Below are 23,488 nucleotides of genomic sequence, written 5' to 3'. Positions count from 1 at the left end.
GCAAATGCGAAGGCAGTTGGGATTTCGGGATCGGGGGTTGACCGTGACCGCCCAGGCTTCTCCAATCTATACTTGTCTCTCCGCACTGGCCTTCCCATGTCCTGCCACAAAGTCTTTACCGGAATGCGATCATGACACTTTTCTACAACGGATCCCTCCAGGATGGCATTGCTGCAGCAGTGAGAGACGCCAAAGCGGTTGTTTGCTTTGTCAGAGGTCACTGAGTTTCTTCCCGCGCCGATTGACATGTTGCTGATCTTAGTACTTGAACATACAGATGACGAGGAATTGAGCTCTCAATGGGAGAATGCTTATTTTGGTGTTGATGAGGTACGTCCACTTGCTAAATTTTCAATGTCTGGCTGTATCTGAATCCCTACAGGTTGCGCAGGCACTCAATGCCAAAGCAGTTGTATTGCGCTTGACAGCGGGGTCGCAGGAAGCTGGATTCCTGGCCTCTTTCTGTCCGATCTCGAAGTTTCCGACTGTTGTACTTATCAAGTGCGTTTGACCGTGCAATTCCTGTTGAAATTTCGCTCTTGGTTTGCTGACCTCGTTCCAGGAATGGCACGCTGAAGGAATACATCGGGCCAGATATCTCGAAAGATGACTTCCGCAGTCGATTGATTGCAGCGTTGGAAAATGGAAATATACCCAGTACTACACATCAACCACAGGGCAATGACACTCCCACCACCTCAAATAATATTCCGCCGGTGTCGATTGCCTCCCAACCCTTGCCTGAAGCGCCATCCAATACCAGCAACTCCGCAAAGCAAACAAGCGAAACTGCAATCAAACAACAATCGTCCCTTGAGCAAATACCCAAGAAAGCTGCAGAGCCTGTCAAATCAGCAGCTTCTGCGTCTCAAAAGCACCTATCATCCAAAGAAACCAGCAATAAAGATATCAAAGGCAAAGCACCGATGGGGTCTAAGAAACCCACTGACAAAGGCGCCGTAAAAAGCGAACGCCAAGAGCCAAAACCTGTAGTCCCTCGAGGACCCCCAACCGAGTATCGGCTACAAGTGCGCCTGTTCGATGGAAGCTCCGTGCGATCTAGCTTTACGCCCAGTCAGAACATACGATATGATGTACGGGCTTGGCTTGATCAGAAAATGGAAGGCGATAACCGACCCTACAACCTCAAGCATATATTAACGCCCCTCCCCAGCGAAACCCTTTCTGTCACCCAAGAGTCCCAAACTCTCCGAGACTTAGGCCTTGGTTCCACCGCGAACCTGGTCATGGTTCCTGTATCAACATACACGGAGGCTTATTCTGCATCAGGTAGTTTGCCCGTTCGTGGTATCTATGCCGTCTACAACCTGGCCTCTTCTGCTGCCAGCACTGCAATAGGTCTTGTGGGTTCGTTTCTTGGATATGGCTCAACCGCACCAGCAACCGATGCAACCGCCTCCTCGGCTTCTCCGGCTACTGGCAATTCCCAACGACCTAGAACCATAGCACCCAATATCCGCACGCTGCGGGACCAGCAAGATGGACGTGGGAATAATCAGTTCTACAATGGGAACCAGGTATGTGATGCTAAGTTAGGATAATTATGTTCACAAGTGGCTAACATATCTCTTAGTTAAACTTCGAGCCACGGAAGAACCAGGATGACAAGCATAAATAAATCCTATTTGTATTGCTTTGTTGTTATTGCATTCTTTATCTATGGCATCGATGGATCGGATTAGCCCACGCTCTGTACTATGACACTTTGTTTTTTGTCCACTTTTTGGTTACTGTAAAGTTGCCAGTCAAGATAAGTGACTTTGTCTACATATAAACGTTGTGACTGCTCTTTCTCATCATACTGGGGTCTAATTCAGGTATTGATCCAAACAATGGTCAGCACTAGATATGTACAAATGTAGGACGTTCGTTGAATTCATGCATTTGATTCTTGATCTGGTATTCAAGCACTGATTCCTTTATCGAGGAGAGATGGTATAAAGTACAAATAGGGGATATGGAAATGGCTATGCAAAGAAAGATTGGCTATGAGCGATCAGACCCATAAACCCCATCAGTTATTATTAAAAATGGTATCCGTCTTTCTGATCACCAAGAGTCAGATTGGCATCAAGCCCTTAGTAAGGCTTGGCGGCAGCCTGGCAAGCTTTCTGCAAGATATTAGTATGTATCAAAGAGGAGAAAACAGAACAAGTGTAAACATACCAGCTGGTCAAGGTACCAACCGCAGATGCTCAGGTTACCCTGGTTCTCATCCATACAAGTGCGGAAGTTGCGGACGTCAACCTCACAGGCGGGGTTCTCGTACGAGGTCTGGGCAGCGTTGCTCTGGTAGAGGCCGTTGTCCATAGCCTGGGACTGAGCAGGGGGGGGCCTGCTGGGCCTCAGCGGGGGCGCTGGAGCCACCGCCAAAGAAGCCACCGATAGCATGGCCAATGGAGGAGCCGACAGCAACACCACTATATCATATTAACCGTTAGCACATATGGCGGAAAAGTCGATCCTGGCCCCCGGATTCTGTTGGGAACCAGGTCTAATGCCGGGTCTGGAACTTACGCTGCGGTCGAGGCCATCTGGCCGAACAGTCCAGGGCCAGCGCTCTGCTGCACAGGAGGGGCCTGCTGGGCCTGTGGGGGGTGAGCGGCGGTCGAATGAGGCTGCGACTGCTGCTGTGAGGGAGCAGCCGCGGGCCGAGCAGGAGCAGCGGTAGGGCGGCTGGGAGCGCTGCGCGCAGGGGTGGGAGCGGCACGGCGTTGTTGACGAGGCATTTTGATGGTTATGTGTGAATTTGTTCGGACAAATATAAGAGTGAGGTGAGGATACGCAAGTAATAAGTATAAGGGCTAGTGCAGAAAGAAGAAGCTAGAAGATGAGTAAGTTCGGCCAGTGAGGCAAACTCCGATGCAAACCTTGGAGCTTAGTGTATTCTGATTGGTCAATCAGTGTCACGTGGATCGGACATTATGGTGCCGGTTGGCCGGTGCGGAGACAGGAACGGGAATGACTCGGGGAACTACTCCGTACTAGCATGTGCTATTAAGAGCGATAGAATGGATGTGCGCAAAAAAAATGTGTTACGGAAATAAACAGTCAATTTTATCTTTTATCTTGTAGATAATGTGTATTGCGGAGCTTGTTGTAGCTCCCATTGTGGAAGGGTATCTTGATTCATGGAGACATCAAAGTCTCGTACATAGTACATAGAGCCACTCCTTGTGGTCTCAAGACGGCCGTGATATCCATCTCAATGGAATATCATGGCCGGACAGGCTCGGCAAAGCGAAAACTAGATTCGACAATGCACGTCGTGCCGACAAAGGTTCTGATAATGATGACGCATAGCCAATGCTATGCTTTTGAGACCGCCCGGCAGTCCGTCCTTAGCATTCGAGGCGCAAAGGCAGTCCCTACTTAGTTCCCACTGATCAGGGCACAATGCATTAATTAGGTTTTTCGAGCCTTTCGAATCTCCTCCTTCCTCGCCCGTCGCTCCTTCTTCTCTTCATTCAGTGTCGCCTTGTTGATTTTCCTCTCCTTCTTTGCCTTGCTGTTTTCTGATTTGCGTTCTCCCTTGGATTTCTTCTTGCTCTCCTTTCCCTCGACCTTTCCAGCGAGATTTGTGTCAATATGGGGCTCTGCTACTGTTGCAACTTCCACACCACCTTCAGAATCGCCATCTTCAGAGTCCTTATCGGGTTGTGCTTTCGAGGCCTCGATGCTCTTGCGAGCGAGCATGGCTGCTTTGAACTGAGCCTGGGCTCGCTCTTTGGCTTGCTTTTCTGCCCGCTCCAAGTCATACTTATCATTGCCAGACTATGTAGACTTGGTCAATAGCCATTGTAATACAATAGAAGAAGTGAAAACTTACAAGACCATGTTTGATAAATCTTCCTGCAGCTGCCTTATCAAGGGTCATAGGGCGTTCCTCGGGCTCGGTTTCCAGTACCTTGATCTTTTCAAAGTACTGCTTCACACGGGTCAGTTCCCGGAATACCGGGTGCTGCTTCGCATCCACTCCATGAAGCCGCAAATAAGCTACCAACCTTATTAGCTTGGGTCAAATTTGTGAGCCGTAATGCGACGTACAGAAGATTAGTGATTCTAGTGTGTAGGTGATCAACACGTGAAGTTTTGCTTTGTCCATAACAGGCAGTTTGTTTGAGCTTTTGAGGAGAGTGCTGGCCAAAATAGGCTGGAGCACTTCCTCCAAATCATCGACATTGTCATCCAGCTGCTCAAGCAGTGGTAGTAGGTCTGTTGGATCCATAGCGGTGCGGTGGGATGTAAATGAGAAATTGCTTGATCTAAGAAAAAGTAGGACCGGTCCAAAAGGGCGGTGGAGGAGGGCGGTGTGGATTCTGGACCGATCATCATCTGCGCAACTGAGGCCGTTGAGAACTCGTTCATATCCAAGAACTGCTTGATGGTTTAAGAATAGGCCTTGGTGGACACACAAGTGACCTGGCTCTTATCTGTCTGACTATATCCACAATATAAAATCCGACATCCCACCAAACCCATCGTTCTGACCTCCTCCCGTCGCCAAACACATACTTGCAACTAATCGGATATTCCGGGGAACTTTTCCTCAGTGCTCTAAAGAATGCATTTGACAGTTCGGCCACGTTCTTTGTGGCGGACCGGTATCCTTAAAACATCTTTCCGGTCGCGGTTCCAGGTCCATGGTGTGCCAACCACACGATTTATCTCGACATGGAAAGAAGAGTTGGAAGAGGTCAACTATGCTGCCAAAACACCCCTGTCAGGGCGAGTGCATATCCTCGGAATGGGCAATCTGGGCTGCTTCTTTGCTCATTCTTTAGCCACAAGACGGTCACCACCGCCAATCACAATATGCTTGCACAATGACTATCTCTACCAAGCCTTTGTTCGGAAAAGGGGACAAATTTCTGTCAGCACCCATGGCCTTGACGATGTCAGAACGGGATTCGATGTTGAAACAGTGGATGAAGAAGGAAGATGGTATACAATGCCTCCTGTTGACAAGCGGCCCTCGTCGTTCGATTCCGAGTACCAGTCTCTTCCAGATAACGGTCCCATCGAGTGTCTGATTATCTGCACCAAGGCACATCACACGGAGCTTGCCATTAAAGACATTAGTCACCGCCTGACCAAAGACTCAACCATTTGTCTTGTCCATAATGGTATGGGCGTACTCGACTCCATCAATCAAAATGTCTTCCCCGATCCCAACAATCGACCACATTACATCCAAACAGTCTTCAGCCATGGTCTGGGTAGGAACGACTCGTTCAAAATTTCTCATTTGGGAGTTGGGACCACAATCCTTAGCCCGGTTGGAGATTCCAGTATCCCTCCTACAACGCCAGAAGCTGACCATACGTGGGCGCCGTCCACAAAATATCTCCTGCGCCTCTTGACTCTCACTCCGCCCTTGGTTGCTGTGGCTGATACACCGGCGGGTCTATTACAATATCAACTTGAGAAATTGGCAGTGAACTGCGTCATCAATCCCCTGACTGCGTTGAGCGACTGTACGAATGGCGAAATCCTCTACTCGTTCAGTTTTACCCGTGTCATGCGCTTGCTACTCTTTGAGATCTCTGCCGTCATCTGTGCTCTTCCTGAGCTCCAAGGTATCCCGGGCATCGAAGATCGCTTCTCCCCAGAACGCCTGCGTCGTCTGGTTGTGAATATCGCGAGCAACACGGCCAAGAATCACAGTTCGATGCAGCAAGATATCAACCAGAGGAGATTAACAGAGATTGAATACTTCAACGGATGGGTTGTGCGTCGCGGCGAAGAACTTGGTATCAAATGCGCGCTTAACTACATGATCAAGCATTTGGTCGCTGCCAAAGCGGCCACCCATCGGAGCCGAGAAGCTGGCGCGATTCCTCTTGATCTCGACAATGTCATCTCTACCAATGAACCTCCCATTTAAGAGATTTGGAGTATATTCTACCCTGTCGGTTTCTTACTCTACCTTGGGTCCTTGTCATGCCGCTACGTGTGTGAGCAGGTCAAAAGATTCAACAAAAATATAAATCCTTTGTGGAGAAGTCTCTATACAGAGACATTTTTGGCCGCGTGTTCACAGATATCCTTGATCTGCCTCCACCGCCTCAGCAGCATATCTGCTTTTGAACGATGTGCTTGAACTGTGGTGTCGAGTTCCATGGCTTTCTGCAGCGCCGTGATAGTTGCATCTGCCTCTGCGGCATATGTCAGAATCCACCTTTTGATGGTGGCCTCAGATCGACTCTCATCTAAGCCCTGTGATTGGCCTTCAAGAACATGGTTCCGCCAATCCTCCTCCTTCATATAACTCAGACATGCAGCGACTTCTGTGCGGTAACAGGGTCCGTGGAGAGTAACTTGGTAGTTGCTAGCGCTGTGTCAGTGGAGAATTGTATATATTGCGTGGAAAATACGCATTGTCATGTAAAATATCAGATCAAACCACATACCCATAATATTGATTTAGCCACAACTCCTCTTGCTGGTCGGCGGAATGGATGTCTCGAAAAACGATATCGTCAAGATAGATTGAATCTGCTTCATTCACATCGAGGAAGAAGCCATCTATGGAAAGGGAATGGAGTCAGCACGTTGAAGACAAGCAGAGAGTAACAGTTTCTCACATTCTGCTAGTAATGTGTCATTCGGATGACTGCCATAGTTCATGAACACTTCCTCGCCCTCCTCGTAATCTTTCGTGGCACGAAATTCATATGTATCTCTATCGAATTTGACGTCCCGCTGTTTCCGTCCACTATGTTTAGCTTGGTTAATACAACAAGGAACTTAGACGGGGCACGTACGGCAACATCTGCATGATTGAAGTAATCAGCGAAAGGCACTAGCCCCATCGCATCATTAGGGTCTTCTGGCGTTTCCTGTCCTTCGCCAACCCAGTAGAAGCTCCTCGTATTTACAATCAGCCAATTGTATGAGAATGCCGCCCAGTCGGTATCCGGGAACGCAGAAATGACGTCTGTCCATGCTTTGCGCAGGCGTTGAACCTGCTGCCAGATAATGTTCTGGTAGTCTGCACTGTACTTCTTCGTCTTTGTGCCTGGCTGTATGCTATTCCAGAGCCCTGAAAGTGACGGGGGAAGAAGGTTTGGTTGCTCCGAGTCAATCGGAGCGTCATCTTCACTGCTGGGCAACTGCGGCCCTCCCAGGGCGGTTGGCCAGAGGATCGGCATGCTGTCTTCAAAGTCTTTTCGACTGGGCCATGACTTGCGCCATAAATCGTATCTTGATAGTTCATCTGGTGCACCATGCGTGAGATATGCTGCCAGGAGTGCATGTACAGCAATGCCTTCTGGGAGTCTGTCGATAAAAGTGGAAGGGATATCTTCGACTCTCAGCATCAACCTTGTCGGCACTTTGAGGACAGTTTCTCCTTTCTAGACGTTTACACAGTAAGTAAATATATAAATGAGAAGTAAATATGTATATCTTCGGGGGTCATACTTGAATATTCCGGGTGGCCATCATTCCCAGCCCACGCCCTTGAAACCGGGCTGGAGTCACCGACTTGGTATCTATGCCATTGGAGATTGCCCATTCAGTGAAGGCCTCATGCTCTTGCCCGGGCCACCATTCTGGCCTCATAATGTATTGATCTGTGCTTCTTGGCAGGATTTGGGATTCTTGCTCCAGTCAGCATATACTACGAGGTAGGGATATGAGTTAAAGAGATATTTTGTTTTCTAGAACACACCTCTATTGGTCTTTCCTGTTATATTCTGTTCTCTCAAGGCAAAAAGCACAAAAAAAAAATCGTTAAGCAGTCTCAATGGGCGTCGGAATTTGTCTGAAATTCACACTACAATGTGGAGCAAATGGTTATCGGCGATGAACGGCGTTATCGTAAATTACGGCAGATCATAACGGCCACTTATGCTGTCCCTGCCGATCTGATAATCATACCACTTCTACTTCAGCTTCAGCTTTCGTCCCAGACCATGCACAAGTTCCTCTGGCTTTGGGATTCATAATGTCGGTACTTGGGAGGCGTGGAGTAATTGAGCTTCGGGCCTTGGCTACCAGCCCAAAACTATCAGCTGCAAGCACTTTACGGCCCTTCTCCGTTTTGAACCGCCCATCACCAAACTACCCTGGTCATGTCCCATTGACTACTATTGAACGCGGGGCTCTTGCTGTAGGCTCGGCAATTGGATCCCTTATCAACCCTAGAAGAGCGGGTGTGTGGATATAATTTCCGACAAAAATCCCGGATCACGATCTAACATGGTACTATGTAGATCTCATCGCGGCCTTGGGCGAAGCCACCGCAACGCCATTTTTCATATACCGACTACGCGATGCCATGCTCTCAGATCCAACAGGGCGCCGTATTCTCCGCGATCGCCCCCGCATTACCTCCGAAACCCTCAAAATGACCCATCTCCGCACCCTCCCCGAGAATTCCGTCGGCCGGACATATGCCAAATGGCTAGATCGCGAGGGCGTATCCCCTGACACTCGGGACAACGTCCAATACATCGACAATGAGGAATGTGCATATGTCATGCAGCGATACCGCGAGTGCCATGACTTCTACCACGCAGTGACGGGACTACCAATCTTTGTAGAGGGCGAGCTGGCTCTCAAGGCGCTGGAGTTCTTGAACACACTTCTTCCTATGACAGGGTTAAGTCTATTCGCTTTTGTGCGGATGAAGCCCGCCGAGAAAGAGCGGTTCCTCTCATTACATCTCCCGTGGGCTATTCGTAGTGGCCTTGGAAGTAAGGAGCTTATCAATGTTTACTGGGAGGAGGTGCTAGAGAAGGATGTGGACGAGCTTAGAGCTGAGCTGAATATTGAGCGTCCGCCGGATCTAAGAGAGATTCGGAAGATGATTCGGCAGCAGCAGAAGCGGGAAAAAGAGAGACAGCAGCAGGCTTCAAACTGAGCTGGTTGCGTCCTGCTGAAGTGAGGGAACTCGAAGATAGGGAGAGATGTATGATTATTGAATCGTTGTAAACCATATCACCTGTGCACAGATGTGCATATGCAAGACCGATTGCCCTAACTCAACCCAAGTGCGAATAGTGTTAAAAAAAAAAAAAGTTGGACCATAACGCCTGGAGTAGATTTTCCCAGTGGCCCACGACCGGATAGCAACAGAGGTATCCAAATGCAAGAAACAAAAGGCCCATAGGCATAAGTGATTCTAGGTCACATTGTATGCGACCCTTACAGGTCCAAGAGATCATCCTCGTCATCCCACCCACCTTTGCGGCGAGTAAAAACGATCTTGTGCTCCTCTTCCTCTTTGCGCTGGTTCTCTGCAATAGCTCCCAGCAACTCTTTGAGCTGTTCCTCGGTTACCTTTGACCGCAACTGTCCAGACTGGGCGAGCATGATCAGGCGGTTCTCGATATCCGTTGCGCGCGATTCTTTAACGAGGCGGATACGGCCCAGGCGATCGGCAGCGTCGGGATGGAGGATTTGCGTCAGGATCGAAGCGCGCTGTTCTGCTGTAATAAACCAAAAATGGAGGATTAGAAATGTGGCACTATAACGTTGCTTGTAGTTCATCGAGTGCGAATGGACTAAAACGGTTGGACCTAGGACCTACCCTCTGCTTGTCTGGGTTCATTAGCATACATCCTATTCTTGCGATTTATTTTAATACTTACTTCCTCTGCTGTGCCTGCTCGCCACCATCCTGGCCGGCCGGACCACCTCCACGAGGTCCTTGTTGCTGGAGTTGCGCGAGACGAGCTCGTCGGATCTGTTTCTCTTAGTACCAGAGTTGAAGATATCTCATGATAGTGAGAGACCGACCTCTTCTAGCTCTGCGTCTGCCATGGTTGGATCTGTCGATTAGGAGGGGATTGATAAGTTGAAGAGTTGAGGATTAATTTGGTGAACCCCACTTGGGCTCGCCTGAGTACGGAGGGGTGCAACGACCTTCCATTCCGGGGTAGTTTTGGACCATCTATATAATTATGTGAAGGGGATATTAGTAGATAGAACTAGTAGGAGGATTAAAGGAGAATTGAAGCAGCAATAATCTTTTAATTGTTCAGTATATTCACGATCTATATATTTCGTATCGACCTGCTTTTTACTGAGACAATCAAAAATATATCTAAACACCATAAGGCCCCTAACATATTAATAATATTTTGGATTGAAATAGTTGGAATTAGAAAATGAATAATCGAACAGTTTAATCCCATACATAGGTAGTGTTCCATGCCAAATGCTATTGTTATTCCCTAGTTCGGACTTGAATCTCACAGCCTGTAGGGATTTTACTCCATCTGTTTCAAAGTATATATTGTATGCATACCTACAACGTAGATAAAAGGGGGTATTTGCTGATTTAGGGGGGTGAATTGACTTCCACACAGCCTAATACCTCTAGGTTAGCTGAGTCTATTCACATGGACACATAGGTGTGATAAGACGGTAGCATGTACGGAGTACTTTGGCGCCTGCATAGCCACTCAAAGGCCATCTGACTGTGCCTTGAGGGGCAAATCTCAATTTGCATAAATTACCGATAGCTTCATTAGCTCGTTAATATCTCCGGTTATCAGAAGCGCCGGGGTCTCCGGTCCGTGTCCGGGTGGCAATGCTGGATTTCTCCCGTTTCCCCTCCGTATTTCTTTCTTATATTGCATCTTGTAACAAGTTCATAGCGCAGCCGATCCCTCGTCGGGTTCACTTCATCTCCGGGTGACTAAGCTTTGACTCGCCCTCGCGCTGCACTTCCTTGACAACCTCAATAGGCTGATATTTCCGATCAGATCTGTTTGTGGCAATTCAATCCTTCTCTTGACCTTCAGCGCATTCATTTCTGTTGTGTCTTTTGGCCCTCCGTTTCTCCTCAATCCACAAAATCCGGTTTCGGCCATCTTTCAGCCTATTGCGTACCCGTGGACCTACTCGACCGCACGCGCTTTTTCTATTCCAACATTTGTCTCTCGTGAATGGCGTACATAGCAACTTGCCTACTATAGCCACTTGTCTACCGGAGCTTCTCTGAATGTGATATTGACCTGGCGACCCATCTTTTGCCTTAACATTCCGGACGCCTTCTACGTCACTCACCATGGCCGAGTAAGTTCTCCATCAAGAGTCCTCATTGGGAATCTAATTAATTATTGACATTCTAGGTGGGGCAGTCTAATTGCCTTTCAAACCTCTCATCATAGTTTCTTTTCCCCATCCAACATGATTCCGCGCCATAAGAGGTCGCTCTCCTCCGAGCACCCGTCGTTACCCTCTGACCGAACCGTCATTAAAGCGAAGTCCACCACCAATCTCTCGGAGATCGCCTCTTCGAATACTTCTAATGGGACACACAACTCTGGGTTTGACGAAAGCAGTTTTAGCACCTTGCAGGACCCACGATTGATGGTCGGGTCGGAGGTCTCACATTCGACGTCATCGTCTCAGCACCCCGATTTGAGCAACGAAGTAGCAGCATTGTCTGTGAAACTGATCCAAGCCATCAACAACCAAACAAACCTCGATGATAACCTGGTGGCTACCCGTCAAGAGTTAGAGTTAGCCCAGGGCAAGATTCAAGCCCTGGAGTTCCAGAATGAGAAGTATCGGCGGGACATTGACAACAAAGTCTATATTAAAAAGGCGGACTCTGATCGCGAAATATCGCAACTACGGGATACCTTAGCGGAAGAAACGACACAGCGTCTCGCCGCTGAAAAGGGCAAGAAGACCATTGAGCAAGAGGTGGAAACTCTTACTGCGGCTCTTTTTGAAGAAGCCAATAAGGTCGGTAATCTCCACCAACATATTTATTTCAGATCCAAATTTAACATAAGTTTAGATGGTGGCTGCAGCTAAGATCGAACGCGAGGCGGTGGAGAAGAAGAATGAGCAGTTGCGTTCACAAGTTAAAGACACGGAGTTGCTCCTGGCATCGCACCAGGACCAGCTTGCCGAGCTCAAGTCTGTCATGCAAGCCATGAACATTCAAAAAGACGACGTGGAAGGTCGTCCCACTCCCCGCTCCATCAACCCCGGATGGACAATCACAGGCGCCAGGTTCTAGTAATCAAGAGCCAGAGATTGATCCCGTTCCAGTATTGATTGACAATCCCGAGGAGCTCACTCCGGGCCCTTCCACCAGCTTCCCGCAGTTCCTCCGCATGGTATGCCGCACTGATCTGCAGGCTTACGATGATTTCCGCGATTTACTGGTACTTTCTCGGAGCTCCAAACCTCCTAGCCGTGCTGCTAGTGGATCATATGGAGGCCTGAACGTGATGGGACTAGCAAGCTTTGCTAGTGGAGGATCTCCGTCGTCGACCTCATCACCTACCAAAGGGTTTGCCCACTCCCCCAATGGCAGCACATCCTCCACAACGGGATCTCATTTTGCATTGAAGGAAACTCGTTTCTACAAGCGGGTGCTCGTGGAGGACATTGAACCTACATTGAGACTAGATCTAGCGCCGGGGATCTCATGGTTGACCCGACGTACCGTCCTCAGCAGCATCTGCGAAGGCAGTCTTGTCGTCGAGCCAATGCCCCCGTCATCGAAGAAATTTGAATTCCCCTGCTCTGTCTGTGGTGAGCGCAGACCCGGCACGCCTAACGAGAGAACCCATCGTTTCCGAACATCAGATAGCGAGACCGCTCAAAGGTACTCACTTTGTCTTCTTTGCTTAGAACGAGTGCGCTCGTCTTGCGAGTTCACTGGTTACTTGCGTCTCATCCTTGACGGACATCTTCGGGCTGGCGATACCGAAGAAGAAAAGGAAATCTGGGATGAGACCGTCCGCCTCAGAGAGAGGATGTTCTGGTCGCGTATCGGAGGAGGCATCATCCCCTTGTGCAATCGCTCTAGCGAACCAGAGGTGGTGCTGGCCAGTACAGAGTTCAATAGTGGCGCCGTCGGGGACGATGATGACCGCTATCTCCATCCTGTGGATGTTACTCACCTCGAGCCCAGGACGGAGAAAGTATATCCAGCGGATGAAATTGCACCGCAAACACCGGTCACAGAATCTGCTACCGAGCACATAACCCACCCTGATCTTCCTCGACCTCAAAGTTCTATCTATGAAAGGGACGATGCTGCTTCCCTGAGTGGCTCAGAACGCAAGCGCTTTTCTATCGACTCAGCAGCAAGCGTGTATGAAGAAGCTAGTGCTGACGTGGATGCCAATCTCACGCCACCTGTCGACAATGAGCCCTCAATCGCTCCTAGTCGAGACGCAGACACAGCCATCGCCAAGCCCAATGGTTTGAGCAACCCTTGAACTCGGTTGATCAGCGATCAACACGAGCGAAATGACTACACGGTTTACCCAGCATTTTATGATCCGCTTAATGTCTTCCTCCATCCTTTGGCATTGCATTCTTCAGTCACATAATTATCTTCTACTTCTTCCAGCGTTGATACAGACCCGCCCTTTGGAAATTTTGCTTCTGCTTCCGCTTCTACCTTTACCTTTAATCACCAATTAAATTATACCGTGATGATGCCCTCCATCGGTTCTGGCTTCTTGGGTATTCCTCTTTTCACATTCAGCCACATGGCCTCATGTATTATTATCAAACTTTTCGCTTTTGACCCTGCCCTTTCGTTTTTCCCTTGTCCCTGTTTTTTTTTTTTTTTTCCTTCGCAGACATTTGGACCAGATGGTGGCATCGTGGATCTGGACTGTTTCTTCTTCGCCTCTTTTTGTTCGTTCCCACTCATGACTCGCGGCGATGCCGGTCTCGGGCCGATTGGTGGTGGAGTTATCGTGATCAATGATAGATGAATTTGAATCAATTTCAATCAAATTACATACATAAACGATATATGCCATTGGATGGATATAATGTAGAAGATACGAGCAATACATGCCAGTCACCCATGTCCAAAGCATGCCCAAAGACTCAGCATTAGTTTGTACGTTATCTAGATGAAATCAAGGTATGTTTAGCACGGAAAGAAGCATAGACCAGACAAGATGTTTCGTGAGGTTAGAGTAAAAGAGGGCTATTGTACACAAACAGAAACAAAAAAAGAGGCTCATCCAGATTTCCGTCATCCCGAACTCCACAAATGGCACAAACATAGTATTTTCGAAATAGAAAACCTCCACAAAACCTCTTTGGAACGACAACATCCCGTCTGAACTTTATGATGCTGGGGGGATATCATTTCTTGGCAAGCTGATGGATATGTCGGAGCTGGTCTTCGATATTCATACTCTGGGGACTTTGCGCGCCAGCCGGGCCAGCGTTGGGGTTTTGTGGGCCAGCTGAGCCATCGGCACCCATAGCCATTCGCTTGCGGCGGGCTTCCTCCTCTGGGTCGATGGGGGCAGGGTCGAAGACATCGCTGCGCTGGCTTGCAAGGCGCTTGAGGTTGTTGACCACGTCGACGGTGGACAGGTTGGTGGTGGCACTGCGGGCTTCGGCCTTCGCACGCTGCTCTTTCCAGCGCGGATCGAGCAACTCGATACGGATGTGCTCGTCCAGCTCGGGGAAGGGCACTTTCTGGTTGCAGTAAGGGCAGATCGCCATCTGGGCTTGTTGACGGCGGGCCTGGGCTCGCGGTACGTAGTCTGAGCGGATGCGGATTGGCTGTTGGCCTGGGATGGCTGCTGCCTGGGCGGCGGCGGCTTGGTCGCGCGCTTGGGTCCGCTCGCGAATGCGCTGCTCCTCTTCTGCGTTGGGGTACTGGCCTGCTGGAGGGTAGGGGCTTGCTGGGTAGGGCGAGACCGAGGGTTGGGGTGCGTGCATGGGTGTGGGTTGGACTGGGTAAGCGTTGTAGTAGACAGGTTCATCGAGGCCGTTAGGCATTGCTTCCTCAATGCGCCGTGTGTTGAGCGAGAGTGCTGCTCTTTGTTCAAGGGAGGCGGACTGCAAGTCATTGGCGGAGGTTGGCGGTGGCAAGTCCGCGTGGTCGTCGTGCTCGGTGAACTCGACGGTCTCGACCACGACGAAGTCATGCCAGTCGATCTGGGCATACTCAATCCGTTCCTGTTCACTTTGCTCTTCCTTCTCTTGCTTTTGTTGCCGTTGATATTTCACCCATTCTGCGCGCTGCTTAGCGCGCTCCATCACGTTGAATTTATTCTTTGCATTTTGTTCCAGTTCTGCGATTCTTTTGGTGGCTGTAGTCGCTTCGTCAATTCCCTCGGCGCGAAGCAAGATAGTGTATTGGTCGACCAATCGAGTGAAGAATTGGTACAGACTATGTTGTGGTCGCAAGAAATCGAATTGGAAATTTCTGGCCTCGCGCTGCGATAGCGCAGTCATGAATGACTTCCCCCGCTTTGCAACAAACAATGCGGTGAGCTTGACTACATCCAAATCCTGTGCGTTGATAATAGGCATGCGTGCCGAGAAGTGGAACGAGGACGGCTCAGGTGGCCCCTTGGGCTTTTCGGGTTCCGCGGCGGAGACGGCCTCGCCAGCTCGCCCTGCTAATCCTCCCACTCGACCTGCTTTGTACTCGGCTGTATACCATTGATAGTAGGGCTCATAAGCATCTCCAGGTGTTAGGAAAGAGAATTTGTAGTTGTTCTTTTCCTTCTGGCGGATACGGTCTTCGAAAGTGCCTTTATGGCGAACGACGTAGCTTGCGGTGGTCTCGACGGCTTTTCGGATATCCTTTGGGGGAAGAACCATTCCCTCCGGAGGCTTCAAAGTCCCCTCAGGCCCCTCTGGGCGAGGTGTAGTTCCATTTGACTCCATTGTGAATGGTGAGGATATGGAGAGATGGGGATGTTGGTATCGCAGACGATCTAAGACTTGCTGACTAGCTTCACTAGCCACTATTGGGTTCACCGCCACCGTGGCATTACAGTGGCGCATTACAGTGGCGGTGCATCCCGTGCCCGGCCATGTTGTTCTTCGGATTTTGTCCTTCTCCACTGAAATGCAGGCCAGAATAGGGAATGTTTATTTTCTTTTCTTTTCTCTTTTAGTGCGTTATCAAATAGAACGATTATTCAAATATAGCTACACATATAAAAAAATACAGCATTTCAACTTTAGATCCCAATGGTAAAGACCGTCACAATACTGGGGCGAATCATAAAACTAAGGGGCCGCTCACATGTTGTCCACATCCGCCGTTGATCTGGCCTCAAGGCGGAACTGCACGCTTTCGTCCATTCGTGTTCACTTCTATTCTTGTTTTTTCAACGTCCTTTTTTCCTTTCTTACTCTCTCTTCAGAAGCCCTTTTTTCCCCTCTCTCTCTTTGATTTCTTATTTCCCTGTCATGGGGCCTTTTCCCTCATTGTTACACTATCATTAATTGGTGTGGTGCCTGAAGCCATTGACCGGTTGACAGCTCGAGGTCCAAAGCAGCTTTCGATAACGTCCACTCGTCCATTGAACCCCAAGAATCCTATCATCAACGATAGAAGCTATAACTAAACTACACGCACCTCTCCTATCATTTTATCTCGAAATTCCGACCCCCGCGCCGTTCGCCTGAACGCTGACGTCGTTCCACACCTATATCAAAACAATATGGGCCAGAAAGCGAAAGACACACTTACCGTGCGGCCACAGAGCCGGGGCAGGCGCTCGCCTAGTCGGTCGCCCAAACCGAAGAGCCGCAAGCCTTTGGCGGTGCCTCGCACGTATGCCTCGGAGGGAGTGGAGAACAATGATATCTTCAAACTCCCCGGCTCGGACTACAAGCTTATTGTACTGGTGACTCTGATCGCCGCGGCCGTTCGCCTATTCAGAATCTATCAACCCACTAGTGTTGTGTTCGATGAAGTCCAGTACGTCCCCGACCTAACTTGTGTTATAAATTGGAAATGAAAACAAATAGAAACTAATGATTTACGTTTGAATAGCTTTGGTGGATTTGCTTCCAAATACATCAAGGGAAAATTCTTCATGGATGTGCACCCCCCGCTGGCTAAACTGCTGCTTACGCTGGCTGGCTGGCTGGCTGGCTTCGACGGAAACTTCGACTTCAAGGATATTGGCAAGGACTATTTGGAGCCCGGCGTGCCCTATGTGGCAATGCGCATGCTTCCAGCCATCCTGGGTGTTTTGACTGTTCCATTGATGTTCCTCACCCTCAAAGTTACCGGGTGCCGAACTTCGACTTCACTCCTAGGTGCTGGTCTTGTTATCTTTGACAACGCATTGGTCACTCAGTCCCGTCTGATTCTGCTTGATTCTCCATTGATTTTCTTTACCGCCCTGACAGCTTTGGCCTTTAGCTGCTTCACCAACCAACAAGAGCTGGGACCGGCCCATGCATTCCGTGGCCCCTGGTGGTTCTGGCTGGTGTGTACCGGTCTTTCTCTTGGCGCAACCCTGAGCGTGAAGTGGGTTGGTCTCTTCACTATGGCTTGGGTTGGATCTCTCACGGCTCTCCAGTTGTGGGTACTGTTGGGTGATGCTAAAAATGTCACACCGGTATGTATCTCAAAGCTCAGGGCAAGCCGTATTTTGTGCTAACAAGAGGATTGTTGCAGCGTCTATGGCTCAAGCATTTCTTTGCTCGGGTCTTCTGTCTCATTGTCATTCCTATTGGCTTCTACCTTGCCATGTTTGCCATTCACTTCACGTGCTTGGTCAACCCCGGAGACGGTGACGGCTTCATGTCGTCGGAATTCCAGGCAACTTTGAACTCAAAGTCTATGCAAGATGTTCCCGCAGATGTCTCTTTCGGATCCCGAGTCAGCCTCCGCCATCTGAACACGCAGGGCGGCTATCTGCACTCCCATCCTCACATGTACCCAACGGGCAGCAAGCAACAGCAAATCACGCTCTACCCCCACAAGGACGAAAACAATCTGTTCCTCCTGGAGAACTCGAGCCAGCCTCTAGGACCGTATGGAGAGGTTGAGGGCCCGTTCGCCTGGGATAACTTGACTGCTCCTGGTTTCATTGAGGACGGTGCGACTATCAGACTATACCACGTAATAACTCATCGAAGAATCCACTCGCACGACGAGCGCCCTCCGGTGACCGAGGCTGACTGGCAGTATGAAGTCTCTGCCTACGGATATGAAGGCTTCCCCGGTGATGCCAACGATTTATGGAGGGTTGAGATTGTCAAGTCCATGTCTGAGACTCCGGAATCTAAGAAGCGTCTGCGGACCATCCAGTCCAAGTTCAAGCTGGTGCACGTCATGACTGGCTGTGTCCTGTTTTCTCATAAGGTCAAGCTTCCGGACTGGGGGTATGAGCAGCAGGAAGTGACATGTGCAAAGGGTGGTACTCTTCCCAATAGCGTTTGGTACATTGAGTCCAACCAGCACCCTGCTATGGCCCCAGATGCCGAGCGAGTCAACTACCGGAATCCTGGCTTCCTGGGCAAGTTCTGGGAATTGCAGAAGGTTATGTGGACCACTAACGCAGGCTTGGTTGAGTCGCATGCCTGGGATTCTCGTCCGCCCTCCTGGCCTACTCTCCTTCGTGGCATCAACTTCTGGGGCAAAGATAACCGCCAAATCTACCTCCTCGGAAACCCGCTCATTTGGTGGTCCAGCACTCTGGCCATTGGGATCTATTTCATTTTCAAGGCTCTCTCGATTGTCCGGTGGCAGCGAAGCTGTGGTGACTACAAGCACGCGTCGTTCAAGCGCTTTGACTATGAGGTTGGCACCAGCGTTTTGGGCTGGTTTTTCCACTATTTCCCATTCTACCTCATGGCGCGCCAGCTGTTCTTGCACCACTATCTCCCAGCTCTTTACTTCGCCATTATGGTCCTCTGCCAAGAACTTGATTTCCTCACAAACCGCATTCAGAGCCTCGGGCTTGCGTCGAAGCCCTTGATCGGCAAGGCCCTGATGGCAATCTTCCTGGGCCTCAGCGTTGTTGTGTTCACCCTCTACGCCCCACTCGTGTATGGCAACCCCTGGACTAGGGATGCCTGCAATCAGGTCAAGCTGCTCGGATCCTGGGACTTCGACTGCAGCACCTTCCACAACGACGTAAGTGTTCCGGAATGGAGACCTCCCCGACGAGGCTATTGAACGAATCGACGAGACCACGACTAACATGCAATCTTAAACGCCATTAGTTGAGCCAGTACATCACTCAATACGTCCCGAATGTGCCGCCCGTAGCTGCCCCTACAACCGCAGCTCAAGCACCACCCCCACCGCCACCAGTCCAGGCCCAAGAGCCTGAATCTGCACCTGCAAACGAAGCCGTCGAAGCCTCAGACCCAGCGGCCGTCACCGAGCCCAAGATCAAAGGCTCCATGGCGCGTGTTGAGTACCGCGACCAGAACGGCAAAGTTCTTGACGAGAAGCTGGTAGCCTCGCTCCGAGCAGAAGGTAAAGTGAAGTTCGAGACTCGTTATGAGCCGGGTCAGCCTATGGAAAATGCCCACAATGTTCCCATCGTCGATGGCCAGCTCGCCCCCCCGCACCCGGATGTGCAGGGCCAGAACCCTGAGACTGGCAGCGCGCCCGAGGACTCCGTGGCCCCTGAAAGCCCCGCGTCTGTGGCTGGTGGCAACGAGCCCTCTGTTGAACAGTCAAGCTCCATGGAGGCTAAACCTGCCAGTGAGGGCAATGAGGCTACTAAATAGTGGTTGCGTGGAAGATAAAAGTGTAAGAGGAGAGCGGATTCTGTCATGTATAACGAGACTCTGTAGAGTACTTGTCCATTTCTTTATTAGCTTTTTAGTGTTGCCATAATCGACCCTGATATCCGCAGATCTTGGGCTATATTCGGAGTACTATCATGACAATACACGTAATTGGCTACTTTTAAAAACCTCTTCTGCAACTGGTTTGTCAGGTATGGTCTCGGACGAATTGTTAATTCAACCTTGTACCAAGCCGGCAGGATACAGATGTAACGCAAGAGAACTATTTATTCCCAACTGACTCTTTATCTGAATACGGATACTATGCACAAATCTCTTGCTATCCAAAGGGCAATTTCACGCAGGCCTCTCCTCTCCCCGGTCTTAGTGTACAGCAGCCGGCCGCAAAAACGGCGGTTCGCTTCATTCAACTTCTCAAGGCAATTCTTATGGCTAATCGCTAGCCATTTAGTAGTCCCACTCTTCCTTGCCGTACTTGTTGAATCTCTCGTGGAGATCCTGTTAGAAAGAAGCTCATGTCAGCATTGCCCTTTAAAACAAAAATGCGACATAACATGGCACTCTAGACTAAGTGCTGGAGCGGACCCATGTGTGACATAAATCAAAAGGTCCAGGGAATTCATACCTCGGGAAGAGTGACATTGGGAACAATGACGGTGTTCATGGCGCTGGGAGCAGCGCGGAGGGGCTGATTCTTGTCGCCGTGAGGGTGGTACTGGTACTTGTAGACCTTGCCATCCTCAGACTCGCCCTGCCAGGGCATGGCGCTCTCGCCAATGCGAACGTTGCTCTCAGAGTTCACGGAGGTGGGCTTGCGGCCAAAGTACCTATATTCTCATGAACACCAAATTGATTAGCGACCGTGCTTTCTACTTTATGTGCATGCGCCATTGAGAGTGCTAGGTCAATCGAGTAAAGTCCCGAAGAAGCGCTGGTACGTCACAATGGCGTAAATGGGGCGAAATTTGGACATGAGGCCTTGTAGGGCAATTTCGGGAGGGATGCTCACCATCCGGCAATCAGGAAAGCACCGGACATGACACCGAGAAGGACCTAGAAGCACAGCGGATTAGAAGAAAGCTCTGGAATTGTTCAATGGCTTTGTAGGATCCATACATAGAGCTCGGGATCACGCTTGGGGGCCTTCTCGAGGTTGGCTTCCTCGGCCTTGAAGGAGCCAAAGCGGCGCGGGGGAGCGCGGAGGAGGGACTGGCGGGTCAGAGCCCGGCGGGTAGCCAGAGCAGCGATTGAGGACATTGTTGCAGCAATTCGGTTGTGTGTTGGAATGAGAATTCGTGGGTGGAGAACTGTAGACGGGGTAGTGGGAGAGAATCATGAACATCGAATGATGTTGCCGGCATATCAGGTGACGCTGACTCATCACCGGTTCAAGCAATCTGGGTCCTACCTAACTTTCGAGCTTCTTGTTGGTTAGAATGATTGGATTTGCTGACGCATATACGACCATCTCGGTGTTAATTTATGTGATGTAATCGGTCTCTTAGGACTTATTTGGCTTTCAATCACTGTTCATGCCAGAGGTATGTTGTTCCGGTTTTCTCCATCAGGGGCTTTGCATCTTGGCCCGGGCTTTGCGGCGCGTTTGTCAGAGGAACTTCAGCATTGGAATTTGAGACTAATGGACTATAGGACCTTGATTGATCCTTTGAATCACTTTCGCTCATTAGACCTTGTCTCAGCTCCATCGTCACTCCTTTTTCTGCTCCGCTCGCTGCTGACCGTATCCCTCGATATCAGCTCCCTACGTTAACACCGCGATTCATTTTCATCCCTTCGCCATTTTCAATTAGAATCGCAATATGATAGCGCGCATTTCTGTCTAGCCAATCTTTAATACCTACATTCTTCCATGGCCATGGAAAATTCCACAGATCTTCCAGACACTGGCGACACAAACCAGGGCTCGACACCGCAGCATGTATTAGGGATCCCTCGCCCTCCGTCTGTAGGCGGAATCTCGTCCCGAGTGACAGATGATGATGGAGAGCGAGCATCGTCTTACACATCACCACACCCTCCTCCCCAGTCGCGGCACTCTGTTTCCAGGCGTGGTCCACCTCCGACGCGGAACTCGATCAATGCACCTAGCCAGGTGACCAGCAGACCTGGTAGCTCGGGAAGTCGCCTGAGTAGAACACATATCCCGTCCCTGACGGCACAGGCGTTTTTTCGGCCTATGAGCTCGCAACGATTGCAGGCACACCGAGGAACACGCCCTGTGACTAAAGGAACGGTTTCATCTACCGATGACTGGACAGAGCATGGGAGCCAGAATCGGACGAGCTTGATCTCTAATAGCACAGTCCCACAAGGATCTATGCCTCCGGCTGATATGGAAGTTCCTCCGTCTCGAGGAACAGAGTTCACAGATCCTATCCTTCCAGATCGCAACACCTCCAATGCCAGTCCCACTGGTAACACAACCATCCGGAGTCTGGGTGAAAGCGTCAGACTCCTGCGGGACCGCGATCAAAAGGAGAAGCCCCCGCGTCTCAACCTGGGCGCCAACTATACAGGACATGCCGTGCAGGATGCACCGCCAAAATCGCCCCTGTCATTCCTATCATTGCAAAATAGGGGTGCGGGACACGGCCATGATTCTCGTACCAATCAAGGCCACCAACATCTCTCATCCGCCGGCTCCTCTCCAGGTCCCCTCGACGTTAAAAAGCCCCCTCTACCAAAAACGAACTTGGGTAAGAATTACGAGTACTTTCTCGGTAATACAATCTTCTGCGGCGGAGGACGGTTCCAAAATTCGAGAGACAAACCAGTCAACATTGCAACAGGGCTTTTACTCGTTGTACCCTCGGCATTGTTCTTTGCCTTCTCGTACGTGAAACCAGTTGATATAACCATCGGGCCAATAACTAAATTCTGAAATTAGGGCTCCCTGGCTGTGGCATAATATCTCTCCTGCCATTCCCATAGTGTTTGCTTACATTTTCTACGTGTGTTTCTCGTCGTTTGTGCATGCGTCAGTTGTCGATCCAGGAGTAAGTGACTCGATCTTGATAGAATTTCGTGGCTGCTAACATGATTTTCCCAGGTCATGCCTCGGAATGTACATCCTATGCCTCAACCAGAGTCTTCGGACGACCCTCTGGCGCTCGGTCCACCCACAAATGACTGGGTTATGGTCAAGCTTGCTACTTCAGATGTAGCTGCCATGGACGTGCCTGTGAAATACTGCAAGACATGTAATATTTGGCGGCCTCCTCGCTGTTATCACTGCCGTGTCTGCAACAACTGCGTCGAAACCCTCGACCATCACTGCGTGTGGCTCAACAATTGTGTTGGCCGCCGAAACTATCGCTATTTCTTTACTTTCGTCAGCTCTTGCACTCTCTTGTCTCTCTTTTTGATCGGTGCTAGCTTGGCACATATCTTGGTCTATATGTCTCGGGAAAGCATATCCTTTGGAGCTGCGATCTCCAAATGGAGAGTGCCATGGGCCATGGTGATATATGGCCTGGTCGCATTGCCATACCCTACCTCGCTGTGGGCATATCATCTCTTTCTAGCTGGCCGTGGCGAAACTACCAGAGAATATCTCAACTCGCACAAATTTGCGAAGACTGACCGACATCGACCGTTTACCCAAGGAAATATCCTTAAGAATTGGATTGCGGTTCTTGGACGTCCTCGGCCTCCTAGCTACATGCAGTTCAAGCAGCGGTATGAAGACGGCGATCAACGTTTACACTCACAAAAGCGTAAGTATCGAGTCCCAGACGTCGAGTCTCAAGGCATTGAGATGCAACAAGTTGGTCCCCAACAGGATTAAAACAAAAAGTCATTTTTTGCCTGTCGGCCTTGGTTCGGCGGCTACGACCTGTGAAGATGATACTTATGATTTCCTGTTTTTTTCTTCCTCCCACCTATTCCTGTTCTTACCGGGGTCCTTCACACCCGTGGACACACCTATCATTTTCTAATCATTACATTACACATACCCTTCTTGTCG

The 23,488-nt window shown here is 49.9% G+C and overlaps 12 protein-coding genes across 12 annotated transcripts; 6 read left to right on the top strand and 6 right to left on the bottom strand.

The window, feature by feature from the left end:
* Positions 1–131: 131 nt before the first annotated feature.
* On the top strand, positions 132–1,639 carry N7500_009626 (UBX domain-containing protein; the record flags this gene model as incomplete). Its single annotated transcript, XM_056680765.1, has 5 exons — positions 132–216; positions 278–330; positions 383–501; positions 563–1,538; positions 1,595–1,639. 5 exons carry the CDS (start codon positions 132–134, stop codon positions 1,637–1,639), a joined length of 1,278 nt encoding a protein of 425 aa, XP_056528147.1.
* Positions 1,640–2,099: 460 nt separating this feature from the next.
* N7500_009625 (coiled-coil-helix-coiled-coil-helix domain-containing protein) lies at positions 2,100–2,750 on the bottom strand (the record flags this gene model as incomplete). The annotated part of the gene is made up of 3 exons (XM_056680764.1): positions 2,100–2,132; positions 2,188–2,356; positions 2,539–2,750. 3 exons carry the CDS (start codon positions 2,748–2,750, stop codon positions 2,100–2,102), a joined length of 414 nt encoding a protein of 137 aa, XP_056528146.1.
* Positions 2,751–3,426: 676 nt separating this feature from the next.
* N7500_009624 (Sas10/Utp3/C1D family protein) lies at positions 3,427–4,249 on the bottom strand (the record flags this gene model as incomplete). The annotated part of the gene is made up of 3 exons (XM_056680763.1): positions 3,427–3,795; positions 3,851–4,017; positions 4,069–4,249. The coding sequence occupies 3 exons, from the start codon at positions 4,247–4,249 to the stop codon at positions 3,427–3,429; spliced, it is 717 nt and encodes a 238-aa protein (XP_056528145.1).
* A 336-nt stretch (positions 4,250–4,585) lies between these two features.
* On the top strand, positions 4,586–5,908 carry N7500_009623 (ketopantoate reductase family protein; the record flags this gene model as incomplete). The annotated part of the gene is made up of 1 exon (XM_056680762.1): positions 4,586–5,908. One exon carries the CDS (start codon positions 4,586–4,588, stop codon positions 5,906–5,908), a length of 1,323 nt encoding a protein of 440 aa, XP_056528144.1.
* Positions 5,909–6,030: 122 nt separating this feature from the next.
* On the bottom strand, positions 6,031–7,587 carry N7500_009622 (uncharacterized protein; the record flags this gene model as incomplete). The annotated part of the gene is made up of 5 exons (XM_056680761.1): positions 6,031–6,352; positions 6,435–6,549; positions 6,609–6,726; positions 6,789–7,379; positions 7,447–7,587. 5 exons carry the CDS (start codon positions 7,585–7,587, stop codon positions 6,031–6,033), a joined length of 1,287 nt encoding a protein of 428 aa, XP_056528143.1.
* Positions 7,588–7,972: 385 nt separating this feature from the next.
* coq4 (ubiquinone biosynthesis protein COQ4) lies at positions 7,973–8,890 on the top strand (the record flags this gene model as incomplete). Its single annotated transcript, XM_056680760.1, has 2 exons — positions 7,973–8,180; positions 8,241–8,890. The coding sequence occupies 2 exons, from the start codon at positions 7,973–7,975 to the stop codon at positions 8,888–8,890; spliced, it is 858 nt and encodes a 285-aa protein (XP_056528142.1).
* A 284-nt stretch (positions 8,891–9,174) lies between these two features.
* Positions 9,175–9,792, bottom strand: N7500_009620 (DNA-binding protein; the record flags this gene model as incomplete). The annotated part of the gene is made up of 4 exons (XM_056680759.1): positions 9,175–9,458; positions 9,560–9,570; positions 9,621–9,715; positions 9,769–9,792. 4 exons carry the CDS (start codon positions 9,790–9,792, stop codon positions 9,175–9,177), a joined length of 414 nt encoding a protein of 137 aa, XP_056528141.1.
* A 1,252-nt stretch (positions 9,793–11,044) lies between these two features.
* Positions 11,045–13,223, top strand: N7500_009619 (guanine nucleotide exchange factor SEC2; the record flags this gene model as incomplete). Its single annotated transcript, XM_056680758.1, has 4 exons — positions 11,045–11,052; positions 11,109–11,730; positions 11,786–11,944; positions 11,997–13,223. 4 exons carry the CDS (start codon positions 11,045–11,047, stop codon positions 13,221–13,223), a joined length of 2,016 nt encoding a protein of 671 aa, XP_056528140.1.
* Positions 13,224–14,112: 889 nt separating this feature from the next.
* N7500_009618 (SURP domain-containing protein) lies at positions 14,113–15,657 on the bottom strand (the record flags this gene model as incomplete). The annotated part of the gene is made up of 1 exon (XM_056680757.1): positions 14,113–15,657. One exon carries the CDS (start codon positions 15,655–15,657, stop codon positions 14,113–14,115), a length of 1,545 nt encoding a protein of 514 aa, XP_056528139.1.
* Positions 15,658–16,442: 785 nt separating this feature from the next.
* pmt1 (protein mannosyltransferase 1) lies at positions 16,443–19,479 on the top strand (the record flags this gene model as incomplete). Its single annotated transcript, XM_056680756.1, has 4 exons — positions 16,443–16,702; positions 16,778–17,351; positions 17,411–18,874; positions 18,964–19,479. The coding sequence occupies 4 exons, from the start codon at positions 16,443–16,445 to the stop codon at positions 19,477–19,479; spliced, it is 2,814 nt and encodes a 937-aa protein (XP_056528138.1).
* Positions 19,480–19,947: 468 nt separating this feature from the next.
* Positions 19,948–20,757, bottom strand: N7500_009616 (uncharacterized protein; the record flags this gene model as incomplete). The annotated part of the gene is made up of 4 exons (XM_056680755.1): positions 19,948–19,998; positions 20,126–20,327; positions 20,510–20,553; positions 20,617–20,757. The coding sequence occupies 4 exons, from the start codon at positions 20,755–20,757 to the stop codon at positions 19,948–19,950; spliced, it is 438 nt and encodes a 145-aa protein (XP_056528137.1).
* A 613-nt stretch (positions 20,758–21,370) lies between these two features.
* erf2 (palmitoyltransferase ERF2) lies at positions 21,371–23,308 on the top strand (the record flags this gene model as incomplete). Its single annotated transcript, XM_056680754.1, has 3 exons — positions 21,371–22,353; positions 22,409–22,517; positions 22,571–23,308. 3 exons carry the CDS (start codon positions 21,371–21,373, stop codon positions 23,306–23,308), a joined length of 1,830 nt encoding a protein of 609 aa, XP_056528136.1.
* Positions 23,309–23,488: the final 180 nt, after the last annotated feature.

This window comes from Penicillium coprophilum (assembly GCF_028826855.1).
Source record: "Penicillium coprophilum strain IBT 35676 chromosome Unknown utg000006l_segment0_segment0, whole genome shotgun sequence".
Lineage (NCBI taxonomy): Eukaryota > Fungi > Ascomycota > Eurotiomycetes > Eurotiales > Aspergillaceae > Penicillium > Penicillium coprophilum.
Note: the sequence above shows the minus strand (reverse complement) of the source record. Positions and strands in the feature narration are given on the sequence as shown.